The 16,077-nt window shown below is 65.6% G+C and overlaps 1 protein-coding gene across 1 annotated transcript in view; it reads right to left on the bottom strand.

The window, feature by feature from the left end:
- The window catches only part of ARHGEF11 (Rho guanine nucleotide exchange factor 11), a 56,868-nt gene that overhangs the window by 17,061 nt on the left and 23,730 nt on the right, over positions 1-16,077 (bottom strand). Inside the window, 17 exon segments of the mRNA XM_039867282.1 lie at positions 372-395; positions 2,217-2,339; positions 2,465-2,561; positions 3,362-3,404; positions 4,343-4,441; positions 5,330-5,431; positions 5,649-5,723; positions 7,996-8,121; positions 9,095-9,171; positions 9,624-9,669; positions 10,778-10,897; positions 12,653-12,724; positions 13,420-13,456; positions 13,458-13,584; positions 14,132-14,189; positions 14,832-14,881; positions 14,983-15,071. Of these exon segments, the coding sequence (XP_039723216.1) occupies positions 372-395; positions 2,217-2,339; positions 2,465-2,561; positions 3,362-3,404; positions 4,343-4,441; positions 5,330-5,431; positions 5,649-5,723; positions 7,996-8,121; positions 9,095-9,171; positions 9,624-9,669; positions 10,778-10,897; positions 12,653-12,724; positions 13,420-13,456; positions 13,458-13,584; positions 14,132-14,189; positions 14,832-14,881; positions 14,983-15,071 (1,365 nt within the window).

The following is a 16,077-nucleotide window of genomic DNA, read 5'->3' as shown; positions in this document are numbered from 1 at the left end:
CATCTCAATAGCGGCTGCTGACAAACAGCCCCAACCGCAGGCTGTGAAAACTGGCCCTGTGTGCCCAGAGGGAGCGCGCTGGACGGCGGCTGCCCGGGGCTCCTCTCCAGGGCCGAGGAAGGCGGGCCGGGGTCAGTGTGGGCGGGCGTGGGGGTTGGGGGGATGGCAGCTGAGGAGCGGGCCCTGTCCCAGGCAGTGACCCCGAGCCTCACGGCCTGGGCCTCACGACTGGGTTGTGCGATGGTGGCACCTGGGGGCAGCATGGGACGAATGGCGACCGTGCAGTGCCGGGGACTCTGTGACGGGCAGAGGTGGGGAGGGCAGCGCTCAGCCCCAGTCCTGCCCACTGTGGAGCCGCAGCAGCCACTCACCTCCTGTCCTCCTCGTACTTGGACCTGGAACCAGAGAGAGAGCAGGTGACACAGGGGTGGCGGGGGCTGGGCCCACCCGCCTGCAGACTGGCACGGGGAGGCCCTTCCCGAGAGCGGGCGGGACAACAGGGCTCAGGGTTCCAGCGGCCCCGAGGGTCCTGTCAGCTACGACACCAGCCGAACCAGGTCTCTCAAGCTACAGAAGGGGAGGCGGCAAGGCCGGCCTCGGAAGCCATGCCGGAGGTGGCTCCTGCTGTGCCTCCTGGAGCTGGAGGAGGCCGGGAGACGCGGGCCGAGCGGAGGAGAGAGCAGACGGCACCCGAGGCCTGATCCGAAGGTGCCACCTGCCAAGGCGACGGGGCAGGACTGCAGCCCGAGTGCTGGCGGGGGCCCGGCACGGCCCGGCTCTGCAGGGCTCGCTCAGCTGCCCTCACACCCACCCACGGGCAGCCATCTGCCCCGTGGCCAAGACCGACACGCGCGGCTGCTTCAAACAGAAGCCCCTGTGAGTGGGCGCCCACGCCTGTCACAGCCCCGTGCCGGTCCGTGGTGCCCGGGCCTTGGCGGGGGCACAGGCAGGCTTTGCCGCCCCCCTCGACTGCCAAGGGGGTGGGAGGGCCGCGGGCAGAGCGCCCTCCCTGTGCGGCCTCGGTGGCCCCTCACCCAGGCCTCTTCCCAGACGCCACTGCTGGCTCAGAGCTCCGGCCCCACGTCTAAGCACCATCTCGAGCCCAGCCCTGAGGGGACGGTGTCCCGCAGGACCACGCAGGCGCCCGGCCCCGTCCAAATGGCAGCGCCCGTTCTTTTCACGGCTCAGGCCAAAGAACCACGGAGTCTCCCCAGACGTCTCCAGAGAAACCTCGTTTGCTCCGTCAACAGACCGAGAACCGACACTCGCACACAGCCCCGGCCTCCGCTGCGCTCCCGCCCCGCTCCTGCGGCCGCCCGCACCCCTACCCCACATCGGGGCTCGTAGCTCCGACGGCTTCACTGAGAACAGTGCAGACCAGAGTCCTTACCCCGTCCGCTGGCCCTCCGGGGATCCCCGCCACCCCTCAGACTCCGACACTTCCTCACAATGTGTGGGCACACACGCCGAGGAGGGTCCCATTCCCCCTGGCTGTTCCCTCTGCCTGGGACGCCCTTCCCCAATGTCTTCAAGGATACCCCTCTCTTTATGAGCACTGCATCCCGCTCTGCAGCACGTGCCCCCCAGGCTGCTCCATCCCTGCATGTGTCCCCTGCACCCCCGCATTCTCTAGAACTTCCTTCTCCGTCAGACGCTGCTTCCTCTTCCCACCACAGCACGAGCTCCACGAGGAGCGGGGCCGGGCGCGCAGTAGGGCCTCTGGAAATGCCCGCTGCGCTGGCAAAGCAGCATCGGTGGGGCCTAGTTCAACTCTTGCTGTTTTACAGATGAGAAGGCTCGCCCGAGGCCCACGGCTGCTGTAGAGCCGCGGTGCTGGGGGTGGAACCTGCTTCTAAGCCCGATGTGTCCCCATAGCCACCCCTGGGGCCGCAACGCCAGAAGACTGGGAAGGAGTGACCCGGCAGCTGTGCCGGAGGCCCCTCCCGCAGCCGGCCAGCCCTGTGCCCCTCGGGAGGGGCTGCACCCTCTGGGGCTCCAGCCCGGCTCTCAGCTTGTTAGACACGGGGGACTGGGAGGCGGGCTGAGCAGAGCGCCTCCGGATGGCAGTCAGAGCCTCCTGTGACTGCCAGGAGCCCCGAGCTCTGAATGCCCCCCGAAACAGCCGCAGTGCAGTGGGGGAAGGAGGCCCGGGCGGGAGGTGCAGGGGGGAGGTGTTGGCCTGGCAGTGTGTCCGGCTGTAAGGGGCCCAGACTCACAGAATGTCTCCCAGGGCGTCCAGCTGCCTCTCGGCGACATGGCGCTCTCGGCCCGGGTCCCCGTCCAGCTCCAGCAGGTCGTTCTCCCCGTACAGGCTGCCCAGGCCCAGAGTGCGCCGCGTCCTGAGCCAGAGACGCAGACAAGTGTGCACGAGCGCGTGGCAGGCACGCACCCACACGTTGCAGGGGAAGGGGGCCCCCCCTGCACGTCACAGGGGAGGGGGAGGGCGAGGGCTGGGGCGGGCCACCTGTAGTCTTGCATCTGCTCCTGGATCTCAGGCATGGCCGCCTCCTGGGCCTCGGAGAGGGCGGCCCGGACGTCCTCGCCACTCCGCAGGCGCGACTCTGTCGGGAGCGAGGACAGGGACAGAAGCCATGCTGGCTGAGCCGTCCCAGCCCCATGGGAGGGGATGCTAGCTCTTGGCCCATTAGCCAAAAGAAGCGGAGGCCTGCATCTAGCAGGTCACTTGCGAATTCACGACTGGGGTCCTGACGTTCAAGGCCCCAGGCAAGAATGGAAGCATCTGAGTGTCCACACCCATAAAGTGGGGAGCATAGGCGCCCGTTGGGGGCTGGGTGCAGATGCTGCCGAGACAGCAGAGGGCTGCCTCCGAGAGGCCTGCGTCCCAGGGCCCGTCCCCGGGCCCTCACGTGGAACCCGGTCCCCACCAGTGCAGGGGCCAGGGCTGCACACAGCCGAGGCCACGCTCCTGGCAGGTTGCCTCTCGCCTGTGCCCATGAGCTCCCTTCCCTGTCACCCTCCCTCCAGAGGCTGATGGCTGTCAGCGTTAACCAAGGAACTTACAAAAACACCAGGGACCCTGGCCCTGCAGGTGGGATGCAGCAAGGCCCTGGCTTCTGTATTTTTACCCCAAGCAGCCCTGGTGACCGGCCAGGCTGAGGAATCCCCCATCACCCTGTTTCCTCTCGGGACACAAGACCCAACCGAGGCCCAGACGGGCCATGCGGAAGGTCGGCAGAAGCGAGCCCAGGCCTCCTAAGCACGCTGTGTCCCCCCGTGACAAGCTCCACCCGGCAGTGAGGGGCCCGTGCCCACGGTGTCAGCTCTGGAGGCAGCGACCCGCTGGGCTCGGCTGCCTCCTGGGCACCCAGGACGAGATGGGCTGACTCGCGAACCAACTTACCGATCTCAGCCTGTACCGACGGTGGGACCCTCACTCTCAGCGGCTGGAAAGCAGAATGGGGGCAGAGGCAGCGAGGTCGCACCCCGGGGTGTGGCACACGCACTGCCTTCTCTCCTTCGCCCTAGCTCCCCACCACCTTGTACCCGCAGAGCCGAGGCCGGGATGAGAAGTGGGCTTGGAGGCGGCGGGCGCCACGTCCCGTTACCCCCAGGCCCGCGGGCTGCAGGCCCGGCAGGGGCTCCAAACACCGAACGGGCTCCCTCGGCCGTAGGGAGCCACCTGGCTGGGCTGCCTGGACGACTCCCGGCGGAAAGCGGCCGGTAACTGCACTTCAGTGAGCACGACGCTCTGGCTTTCGCTCCAAGCACCAGCAGCTGGATGTGGGGACAGCCCCCTAACAGCTGACAGGGAACAACTGGAGCTCCAACCTCCCTTACCCAAGACCCATTTAAGAGCAAAGGTGAACATCTCGAAGGAAAACAGTTCGTTTCCCAACCTCCTCGGCTCCGGCGGTTTCAGTGGCAGTCAGGCCGTCCTGGGGTCAGTTTAGTGGATGAGGTTAGAAAGTCCCTGGCAGGGACTGGCCTTTGTGGGAAGAAGTCCCTGCCACATGCCTGGAACAACGTCCAGATGTGGCTCATCTGCCCCCTCTCTGGGGACCGTGCCTGTGGGCCGTCAGAGCCCGACTGGCTCCCTGGTCCAGGCCACCAGGTCTCTGGTGGGGTGGGGGGAGGGTCGCCGGGATTTGGTGCCATCCCTCGGGAGCATCTCAGAGAGGCAGTGTGCATCCCGCCTCAGCACTTGGCACGAAAGTGGGTTCGGGGGGGATCATTGCTAGACCAGAACCCGGGGTCCCAGCCTCTCAGCCTGCAGCTCTCTGAGAACCTGTCTGCCTTCGGCCTGAATGTCTCAGTTTTCCCTCTGCCTCCAAGTGGCCCAAAGAGGATGATACAATTGTAACCCAACCCGTGCCTGCCTCACCGCATTTTTCTCCAGGAAAATGGTCCAGATGTCCTTCCCCAGGCTTCGGGAATCCTTCGGGTTTGTCTGCTGATAAACTTCTACACACAAGTAAAAAAGCTGGGGAGAGAGAGAGCGAGTTAGAGCTCTGGTCCTCAACCAGGGGACAATCAGCAACGTCTGGAGACACCTGGAGAGGTGTCCCGGCTACCTGTGGGTGGAGCCCCAGGACACGGCTAAACTTCCTGTGTTGCACAGGACAGCCCCTACAAACAACAGTCCCACAGCTGGGGTGGCGCCCAGGCTGGGCGCCGGCCGAGGGAGGAGCCCGCCTGTGCCCGTGCGGGCGCGTGGACCCTCGCGGGCAGCACGCCCCAGCTCTGGGGCCTGGCCACGCCCGGCGCGTCGTGTCCTGTACTTGCGCACGGACGGCACTCTGGGGTCACGCTTTTACTCCCCGTCGCCAGTGTCCTGTCTCCATTCGGGAATGCGGCACGGGCACGGGGATCCCACACACAGGCGTTCAGTGAACGTGAGCACGTGGCTGCTGAGCCGGCTTCCAACCGTGGGACCCCCCGGGAGGAGCCCGCAGCCCCGCCTGGGACAGGAGGCTGGTTCTGAGGACACGGCCTCCGCCTCTCGCCCTTGGCCCCTTCCTGCCCAGCCGCGGGGTAGTGTCTGGGCACCAGCCCAGGCCCTTCGCACCCCTCGGCCCTGCTCGCCGCACCCTCCGCACGCTTCCTAACAGTGATGCCACGTGTGCGAGGGCCACTCTCTCAGCTCCCCCGTCTGCCACTGTCATTCTCATTCAGAAACCTCCGGAAGACCAGCTCCTCCGAGCTGGCCACGTTTTCCTGCTGCTCCTGTGAGGTGCCCTCCCACGCAGGCTCCCCCTATCCTGTCCGTGTCCCGAGATGCCCAGCAGGGCCCGTGGGCCTGAGCAGGGCGGAGGCCACCGACGTGCCGAGCGCAAGCAGGCGCTCGGGGGAGATGGACATGCTGACGCACCAGGGGGCTGGGGTCCGCCTGCGAGAAGATGTAGCGCAGGAAAACCCCCAGGTGGGCCGGCCGCGACTTCAGCTTCTCAAGGTCCTGGAAGACGGCGTCGCTCTGGAAGGGAGATGGACGCGGGCGGCTGGTTGGCTCAGAGGCGGGGCCCAGGCGCTCGGCCTGCCCCAGCCTCGTGCCCGTGCTGTCTGCCCCCGGGGTTTCCAGACCACGGCTTCCTCCCCACGCTCCCCCCAGCCGCTGCCAGCCAAGCTGCTTCGAGCCGAGAGCAGCTGGTGCCACCGAAGAATGAGGAAAAGAGAAAAGCAGGAACCGTTACTTCGCTGTTGAGACAGCCCGGGTCGTAGTCCTCCTCTGGGCCGATGATCAAGGGTTTTGCGTTCTGATCGACGCCCTGGGGCAGAGAACAGGGTGCAGACAGGAGAGGCTGGAGGACCGGAGAGCCGCCCCCTTGGGGACGCGTGTGCAGTGACAGCGCAGCACAGACAGAGCCACACGCGCCTGGCGAACGCTGGCTCCCAGCCCCCGTCTCCGGGGACTGAGGACCACGGCCACCTGCAGGAAGTGACTGCAGCAGGCGTGGCCGAGCAGCCCGGCAGCCTGGCTGCAAGGCAGTGGGCAGCGAAAGCGCTCGCTTCCTGTTTGCACAAGACCCGGGAGGGAGTGCCAGCCAGCGGGGTGAGGACCCGGCGCCCCTGCTGAGCTGGGGGCCCCGTGTTCTCCGCCACAGCCCCCGCCTGAACTCACCCTCCAAGTTCCGGCGGCCACAGCCTACTTTGCAGGCTGGCCAGGGGCCCTGTGGTCCGTTTTGGCACGAGGGGACGCAGCTGCCCCTTGCCGGCTCCCTGCCGGAGGAGACCGGGCACAGCCCGGTGCCCGTCATGCCCCAGACCTCTCAGCCTGGCTTCTCCGCGCCCTGGGCTAGTGTGCACGGCCTCACCCAGAGCCCTCCCCCTGCTCCAGCTCCCACGCCCGGCCGCGGCTTCGGACCAACCCCATTTCTCACTCGCTTCACCTGCCCCCATCCCCAGCGATGCCCAGCAGGGGTCCAATGGGGGCCCTCTCCTGGACCTCCTGGGTAGCTCACGCCGCCCCTGTCCAGGCCTGAGACGCCCTCCAGACACTTTCCCCGACACTCCTCACTTGCTTTGTTCTCCTGGGAGTTTAGGGTCCGTGCCCCGAATCTCTGGGTCACAGAACGTGAGACCCAGAGGGAACCTCAGGGAGCTGAGGCTGGCACTTGCCGATGCGGGAACACAGTGGGCCCAGAGACTGGCTGTCGTGTGCAAGGTGCTATCACCCTGGTGGGCCACGTCTGGCTTCGCAGATACACGCCGAGCACCGTGCTGTCTGAACCCTGTGGGGCCTGGGGTCCCCAGGGGGTGTGGGGCGGCCCTACTCCACTTTGAAAGCACTAGGTTTTTGCTTGTTTGGGGAAAGATTTTTTCTTTAAATCTTTACAAATGTGTAATTCTTTTAAAAATTACAAAAGCAAAACATGCTTACTGTAAAAAAAAAAATCAAACATTGCAGGATTGTGACGGCAAGTGAGAGTCCCCTTCGGCCTCGCTCTTGTCGCTGACAGCGCGGGGGACAGTGCGGGCCCCGTGCTCTAACGGGGGTGTACCGAGACGCTGGAGCTGCGCCGTACTCGCCCTCAGCGCCCCAACACGGCAATTTAAATAGTTGTCAGAAGATGAAGATTCGGGAGGAAAAGACTCCACGCCTACTGCGGCCAGCCACCCACCCGAAAACCTCCCCTCGGAGCAGGACGTGCCCCTGACCTCCTTCGGGACCCGAACTTAGGCCAGGGGTGCTGCTGGGGGCGGGCGGAAGGCGCAGCCCTGCGGGGCCAGGATCACACTGTCCCACTGGGACGCCGTGGGAGCGAGCTGCGTCCCTGGCCTGTCCCTGGCCTGTCCCTCGGCCCCTACCTGCCCGGCTCTCACGGGCCCAGCGAAGACCCTAATGCCGGCGCCCCTTCCTGACCGTGAGGACTGGATGGGACGCCCCCGAGGGACCGGCACAGCAGCTGCTGCCGGGTGCTCCCACACGCAGGCCCGTCCCCACTGCCCCCGAGACCCGAGAGTGACCGACGCGGGCTGCAGGTGGCACTGGGACAGCGTGTGCTGCAGGGGGCGGTGCAGGGAGGACGAAGCTCCTCTGCAGCAGACGTAAGAGTAAGTAGCGCGTCGGCGTACGGGGACAGTGCACGCGTCTCGGAGCAGAGAAGCTCCGCGTCCCCCTCCCAGTGACGCCGCGGGGGCCGGGGACCCAGCCTGTCCCAGCGGCTCTCCTCAGGCCTCCATGAGGCTCTCCTGGACCTGCCCAGCCAGAGCCCGAGGCCCCAGAGCAGAGCGGGGCGCAGGCCGCTGATGGGAAAGGTCGGGGCGGGGGGTGAGCCACTGTTTTCTAAACTATGGTGCCAAAGACTTGGTGTAGGAAAAGCGCTGTTAGAGATAAAGAAAACTGGACACTAGCGTTCCGGGGAAACACTGAGGCTGCCTTGCCCGCATTACAGACGCCAGGAGAAAGCCGGCTCTCTGCTCCTGGGGCGTCGCTCCCTGGCGAGGGGGCAGGCTCCCCGCCCCCGCCCATGCTTCTCCAGGTCCACCTGAAAACAGGCCTGGTTCTAAAAAGGGGGCAGGGCGGTCTGGACCACTCACCTGGTCGCCGGGTGCGTCCGGGCCCTGCCACTTGTGGTGCTGGGCTACCCTGGCCGTGGTAACAGGGGAGGTACGAGGGCTGTCCAGCCCAGGGTCTGACAGCACTGAGCCCCGACTCACCAGAGACTAAAGGACAGAGAACTCCGTAAGCGGGGAGCCCTCCCGGAAGGCCCTCTGGGCTTGGCTCGCCTGTTGGTGGTAGCCGCCCCATCGCCTAGTTTGAACTCAGTGCCTACTGTGCGCCCGGCACTCTGCTGGCCCTGGTCACCGGCACCTCGGTTGGTTCTCACGCAGCCCCTTCCCACTGTTCACACAAGGACGCTACTTGGAGCGGTCACCAGACTTGCTGGACGGCGAAGAGCTGTCCACCCTCACCTCGCGTGGCCCTCGGATGCTGAGCCCTCAGGATGACGTCGGCTGCGGCTCACCGAGGACCGGGCCCCTCGTGCGGTCCCCCAGCACTGACCCTCTCACAGCCGTGTGCCACCCTCCCCCCACCGGACAGGAGCAGGAAGGAAACGACGTCCCAATCGTCACTCAGAACCAGGAGTTACAGGCGTTTCAGGCGCTGGGCGCACGCGCTTAATTCACCTGGTGAGGACGCGTTTTGCTAACGTCCCGGCACCTCCCGTTCCCCTGTGCTTCTACATGGCAAGTCCGCGTCTGCAGGTCGTGTGTGCAAATCGAGCACACCCAGGGAGACGAGGCCCGAGGCTGCACCGGGGGTGCGGGGGCCGAGGCGGCCAGGGCCGAAGGCTCCGTGTCCTGCCGTAGGCGGCAGAAGAGTGCTCTGCCACGGCCCACCGCAGAGGGCTGACGGCCCTGCCCCCTACACTCAGAGGCCGCAGCAGTGACATGGCTGCTCCCGGCTCTATGTGACACACTCAGGGGAAATGACAGGTGGGTCTGCGATCTTGCGCTCGGAACCCCTCTTTTGGAACCCAGAGCAGTGACTAAGGCCCTTGGAGCCAGGACTACGGGGGAGGTGCAGACGACAGGCCGGAGCCGCAGAGCAGCGGGCGGGCTGCAGGGCCGGCAGGTGCTGCAGAAGGGACACCGCACACACACGTTCACACAGCTGGCCTCTGCCGGCACCCACCTCGCCGACGGAAGGAAAGCGTTCTGTGCCGGAGTCCAAGCCACTGTCCCCGTCCTGCGACCCCAGAGAAGGCAGGCCTGAGGAGGGAACCATCCCCACGGTGAGGGGGAGAGGCGGTCCCTCCCCTCCCGTCCCCATGCGCTTTCGCCTCTCACCGCACGGCCCCTCGGCTGGACGCTCTAGGCCTACCTCTCACTTCCTCCCGCCCGTGCCCCGAGCACGTCAGCTCCTGAGCTCAGACTCCATGGCTCCCCCCGTCTCCTCGGCCACCCGTTTCTCGGGCTCTGGGACCAAGGTGGCCCCCTGGCATCCCAGCCTTTTGCTGGCACTTAGCCCGGGGCCCCTGGCCACACACTCACTTCTGCAGAATGACCTGCGCCCGCCCCCTGCGCTGGGGCTGCCCCCTCGCTGCTGTTTCCCAGGCACCACTGTGCTTTCCGTCCCCAAGTCTGTCTCACGGAGAGGGGACGACAGGTAAGAGTCCTGGACCACGACACGCCAGAGCAAAAGGGGGGCTGGGGGCACTCACCTTCTGATGGTCTCTGGCTGGAGTCACCACAGAGTGGAAGTACGTCCTAGAAAGAAAGACGCAGAGGGTGGGCCATGCCATCACCCTCACCCCAGTTTCCTCCCCCTGACCAGCAGACAGCATCTGCTTACAACCGGCGTGCGGCTTTGAGGGAACAGTGACCCCTAATGGTGGACACGGAGCGTCACTATGGGGCAGAGTCTAAAGGCTCGCTGGAGCCACAGGCCTGATGTGGGGCGGCTCCTTAGCACCGGCAGGAAAAGCTTGGGCGGGTGACTTGGGGCACGTGGACCCTGAAGGCGCTGGCCTGGGGCCAGGATCGGCCAGCATGGGGCCAGCCCTCACGGGCCCCCAGCTCCGAGGCCACAGGTTCTCTCGCCTCAGAGCCAGAGCCCCAGAGGCACAGCAGTGGACACGCGCCCGGCGATCCAGCCAGGCGGAGCATCTGGGCTTCCACCCGACGAAGCACGGCATGGCGACACGCACAGCCCTGACGGCAGCCCTGCCGTGCCCCCTGTACGAGGGAGGGTGCCACCTCCCCAGGAGTTGAGTCACCGCCGAGATCGACCATGTGACACTGAAGACTCCTTCAGAAAACAACAGAGCTGAAGTCTGATTCCCAAACTTTTTTGACCTAGAAGCTTTAAAAAAAAAAAAGGAATCGCCTTCAGATGATTCCTTTCACCAAATGCCATTCGCGAAGACATTGAAGCTCATAGGAAGTGACTTCCTGTGGGAAGGACTAAGGCCTGCGGGACGTGACTGAGAGTCAGTGCCCTGATGGGACAGACGAGGGCCGTCCCCGCTCTGGGGCCTCCCACGACATCTGCGCGGCTGCTACTCTGGACCCCTGGACGGGCCGAGCGCGCTTTCCTTAGCTGGCTTCATGAAGGGGGAACTTGCGTCTCTTTAGGGGCAGGTGGTGGAGGAGCTGCCAGGCGGACACAAGGGAGACGGGCACCGGGCAGGGGGCGGGAGCCGACTCCTGTGCAGGCAGCGGCCAGCACCCGGGCGCCCAGCAGTGGGGCTCGGCCCCGGCGGCGCTGACCCGCCTCTTGGCAAAACACAGAGCGCCTACCAGCTCGGCCCCGGGGCCAGCCGTGACTCCAGACGCCTCGCCCCACGCTCCCAGGGCTGTGCCCACCGCCACTCACCAGCCCGCCGACGGTCCCCTGCTGGATCTTCTGCTGCAGCTGGGTGACCCGCCGCCGTGCACCCTCGATCTGCTCCTCCAGCTGGCTGCCGGGGCTCTGGCTCTGTGCCTCGCAGATGCGCTGGGGGCGGACGGAGGGCGTGCGGTGACCCCCGACCACGGGGAGAGATGGGGTCTCCACCTCCCAGTAGGAGCACATTATTTCACCCCCATTTAGGAGCAAAGCAAGGTGCGAATGGTGAGAAGCGGACAGGTGAGGCAGCTGAGAAGGGAGACGGCCCCGAGGCCCGCCCCCAGGTCTCCCCTGACCCTTGAGTGCCTGTCCAGGCCAGCACGTGGAGAAGTGCCAGAGACACCTGCACATGGCGAGGACCGTCTGGGACGAGGGCAGAGGCGCGGGCTGGGAAGCCACCAGCCCTGTTCTGGGCCCAGGCTGGGCTGGGGGCAACCTGCTGACTCCGCGTGCCTCAGGTCACATGGGGACGACAGCACCTGCCTCCTGGGGTGGCTGTGGGGTCCGAGCAGGCTCATACGGCAAACTGCCTAGCGGGGCGTGGTGCCCAGTGCACAGTTACGGGCTAAGCGTGGGGCAGCTCACACGCCCCACTGCAGAAGGCTGCTCGGGGTAACTAGAGACTTGGGGTTCGTGTTCTTCAAACCGCCCAGCACCCTCTGGCAGAAACGCCCCCTGTCCTTCCCCTCTACGCCGGGCATGCCCCTACCCTCCGTGCTCTCAGCAGGCGTCTGCCAAGAACCTTCTCAACCTCCCTCCACTTTGGGACGCCTGCCCGACTGACTTTCGACCTTCGACCTTCACCCTCCCCGGCTCCCCGTCTCCGCCTGCAGCAAGTGCTGAGCGTCCTGTCAGGGGGAGCCCCCTGCTCCGATCCCCTGCTTTCCCAGCCACGTGCTCCCAAGCAGGAGGCTGCCTCCCCATCACTCAAGGGGACCCCTAGGCCCCCGCGGCCTCACACGGCGTCCCTTCCTGGCCCCCTGACTCTTCCTGCCTAGGAGGGGTGCTCTGCGCAGAGAGGAGGCAGCCCCCACCTCGAAGGAGCACAAAGAAATAACTACGGCAGGACCGGGGACTGGCACCACGGTCTCTGCCCTCAGCTCCTCTCTGCGCCGGCGCCTGGGTGACACCATCCAGGTCCCTGTCGACACCAGCTCTGTGCTGGGGACATGCTCCTGTGTGTCCCAGCCCTGCTCGCTCCAGTGCTCGGAGAAGACCTTTCACCGGACGGTCCCAAGGGACCTTCGGCTTGGTGCCCCCCAAGTCTCGCTCCGTCGATGGCGTCACCATCTAGCTGGTGCCTAAACCTGGCACCATCTTTCACTCCTGCCCCGACCGAGAAGCTCCACTGACCTGACTCCGAGACGTCTCCCGCCACCACCCCGACTTCCTGACTGCTCCGCTCTGCCAAGCGATGTGCCCGCTGTGCCGGGTTCTGTTCCCAGGCCTGGCCACCTCGCTGCGTCCCGTCCACCCACTGGGCCGGCATTCACGTACCGGCCCCCACCTTCCTTCCCCCTCAGCCACCCTTCCCCAAAACCAACAAGGTCAGTTCCGACCGACTGACTTTCCCGTCCTTGTGTTCCCTCATTTCACACACCCCGCCTCATGCCCTGCGTCCCGTCTCCGTGTCCGGTATGTGAACCCACCATCCGCGAGCTCTGTCACTGTCTGCTCTGCCCGTCAAGCTCTGCTTTAACAGCTTCTGCCGGCCTGCGACAGTTCCTTAGTGGGCCTGGGGTTTACTTTTTAAGGTTTTGCGTTAGGCCGTGGCCTGCAAAGTCAGGCACACACACTGGCAGACGGCTCTGAGCAGGCGCCGCTCCCCTAAGGCGGGCGGCCTGTCCTCGGTGGCGACCTTACCTGTAACTCCCTCTCCTCCTGCCTCAGCATGTCCCTGAGGATCTGGGCGGCGTGCTTCTGGAATTCGGGATCCTGAGAATGGAGGATAAGACGGTGGTGACAGCTCGGCGGCCTCTCCTCCGCCTGTTGGCCATCGGGCAAGGAGCGGGGGCAGGGGGTGGGGAGCCAGGTCGCTCGCCCGGCAGGGGCACTGGGCCTCAGCGAGCGTGGCGTGCGTCTTCCGTCAACCCCGCCCCGAGCTGCCCACCGGGCATCGCACTGCTCTCCAGCTCTGGGACTCGCTGGCTCCGTCCTCCGTCCAAGGGAAGACCCCCCTCCTCCCGTCTGCATCTCCGCCTCCTCTAACCCCTCCCACAGCTGGCCCTGGTCCTCGGCGTCTCCCTACTCGTCTGTCTGCTCCTGACCCCCCTACAGGTGCAGCTCCATACCTGTTCCTCCAGGAAGCCCCTCCCCCGCCCCCTGAGGTCCGTACCCCTGTAACGATGACCGGCAACAGTGTTTACAGATGCCCCATCCCTGCCTGGGGCGTGCACCCCATGGCCGCCCCTCTCTCCATGGGAGGCGACCCTCACGGGGCCTCCTCGGAGTCGTCCACACATTCAGGGCACACGCTGCTGTCCGGCAAACCACCCCCGCGTCCCCATGGCGGGAGGACATGTCTGGCTTGTCTCTGCTTACGGCATGCACTCCACATACCCCGCTCTCGTCCTGGTGTGGGGGGGCATTCGAGGGCCAGCGGGGCGAGGGCGGGAGCAGGAGAACCTTACCTGCAGCGGTCTGGGCCCTGTGACGCGCTGTGGAGGGTGGCGGGGGGGGCGGCGGAGGGGCTGCAGGCGGGACCCGGGGAGCTCTGGCTGCGTCCTGCGGGGGCCCGGGGACGCCGACGGCCGAGGGTGAGGAGCCCAGGAGGGTGAGTGCGACGTAGGCACCGGCTGGGGGATGGACAAAGGCCTGCTTGGCGACATTCTGCACAGCGGTGACCAAGCCAGAAGGAGGGTCCTTTCCCGTCCCCCTTCACCACGCCTGTCATTCTGCAGACGACGTCCCTCACGTGCAGTGGCCCCACCCTCTACGTCCTGCTCGTCTCCCTGTCCCCGCACAGACCCCAGCCACATTCCAGCCGCGAACACCCGGGAACGCTCTGCGGGGCTCCCCGATCCCTCCTCTGTCGCACCCCAGTGCGCGGCTGCCCGGCCCATGGCAGGCGCTCAGGCACCAGCCCCCTCCAAACCCCACGCCAACTTCCTTCCTCGAGCATCCGTGAACAGTCCGTGAACAGCCGTGAGCGAGGCCTGCCCTCGGACGGTCTAACGGGGAGCGCCCAGACGGGGCGGAGACAAGAGGCTGACGAGAGGCTGGCAGGGAGCTGCGGCCGGACGCGACGCGCTGCTGCCATGTCTGAGGGGGAGCCCAGGTCGACAGCCCCCGCCTGGCCGTCCGCTCCCCTACTTTTTCAGGGATCAGCTCTCTGCAACTCACATTTGATGAGCTTCACCACCTCCAGATGCGAGCTGTTGGTCACCATGGTGCCGTTCACCTGTTGGGGGACAAACGATGCTGAGCAATGGGGTTTGAGACCCGGGCCCTGCACAAGGTGCAAACAGCGCTCCTGTGGGAGCCATCTCGACGTCCGCCGGCCGCCTCCGGCCACCTCTCTCCAGGCCACACGGCACACTTGCTCCTATTCGTGCCGGCCCCGCGCCCTGGCTTCCCCATGAGTCTGTGAGTCTGCAACTGTGTGCGTGCGTCGCTCACTCGTTTTTGGCGTCTGTCCTTCCAGCCATCAGCCTGTACTCCTGCTGGCTGACTCCGGGCTGTCCTCACCCTGAATTCCCTAACGGCTCTGAGACTCTGCACTGCAGAAGAGTGAGCTGAATCGGCAGGACGGGTGACAGCAGTGAGAGGTGGCAGGACCCAGAGCCAGCGCTGAGTGCAGGCTGGAGCACCAACCCGGGACCTGGAGGACCCAGCCTCTTCCTCTTCACCCTCTTTTGCTCAGCTGTGCGACGGGAATAATGAAACCTGTCCCAGAAGCTCAGCTACTTGCGGGTCGAGAAAGGCCTAGAGCGTGGAACCGGCTACCTTGGCCGCCGTCGCGTCGCCCGCCGTGCCCGCCCTCCCGGCAGCACCCAGCCCCACGCGGGCCGAATGCGCCAGGCGCACGCGCAGGGCCGCTCACCTTGATGATCCGGTCGCCCTCCTTCACTCCGGCTTTCACGGCCGCTCCTCCTGCAAGAGGCGGGTCCGGTCAGCGGGGCCCGCCACCCGTCCCACAGGCCACCGAGTGTGCCCGGGTCCCTGTCACATCGCCCCCTCCAGCGTCTCCTCACGTCCGTGCTGAGACCTCGTGCACACCGCAGGGACAGGCTGACGCTGAGCCGGGGCGGCCCACTGGCCTCGCGCCCGCTCTTCCCTCCACCTGGCCCGGCAGCAGCAGGTGTGCTTCACGCGGACGCACCTGAGTGTGTCCCAAGGCCAAATGCGTCCTTCTCACGACCCAGTGGGAAGAATGAGTCTACTGTGTCACACGTCACTGTCGGCGTAAAGAACCACCGAGAAAAGCACCCAGGAAGGGTTAAAAGCAGAGCTTTCGAACGGGCTCGCAGGCCTGGGGGGCTCGCACACGGCACTGACGACGGGCATGGCAGCGGCTCTGCGTTCCGTTACAAGGCTGTTTCAGACCATTCACGGTTTCCCCCTTTCCGGTGGGCATGACGCTGAGCAGAGCCTGCCCATGCCTCCCAGGTGGGCGCCCCACTGGGGCCCCGGGGGGGTCTCAGTGCCACGGGGTTCTAATGGACGTAGGGCCCCGTTTCGTTCACATCCAGGAAGCACGCGGAGCACGGACACCGAGGCACGTTAACGAGAAGCATAAATATTACGCTTTTTCTAAACCTGCCCCGAGGTGATGATCACGTCTGTAAGCTGCATTCATCTGACCAAAACCAAACCCCTACGGCGCACATCTCGACGTTCCTGGTCGGAGCAAGAGAAAGCACGGTGACGACTACGCCGCACTCTGGCTTCTCCACGTGGGGCCTGGAGGCCACTTGCACGTGGCACAGCTGTCACCTGGAACTGAAGGTGGGGAGTGACGAGCCTGCACGCACGAGACACACAATGTGACCTCTAACAACCCAGCGATGAAAAAATACTCAACCCTCAGTGCTGAGGAGCTGGAGCGGCCCCCAGACTTCAGTGAGCACGAGACTTCACCACAAAGCCTACTCCCTGCCCCCTTGCCGGAAAGCGGTTCAGTCCCTCGGGCTGGGCCAGGACGGAGGGTTTCAGCCATCTCTGCCCCTGGGTGATGGGCACGGACAGAGCACATTGCACTTCGAGGAGCAGACGTTAACAACTGCTGTGTCACACTGTGACTTCCAAGCCAATCCAAAGGACATCTCCTCCCCGACACACACACACAC

This window comes from Pteropus medius, unplaced genomic scaffold, assembly GCF_902729225.1.
Source record: "Pteropus medius unplaced genomic scaffold, Ma_sr-lr_union100, whole genome shotgun sequence".
Taxonomy (NCBI): domain Eukaryota; kingdom Metazoa; phylum Chordata; class Mammalia; order Chiroptera; family Pteropodidae; genus Pteropus; species Pteropus medius.
Note: the sequence above shows the minus strand (reverse complement) of the source record. Positions and strands in the feature narration are given on the sequence as shown.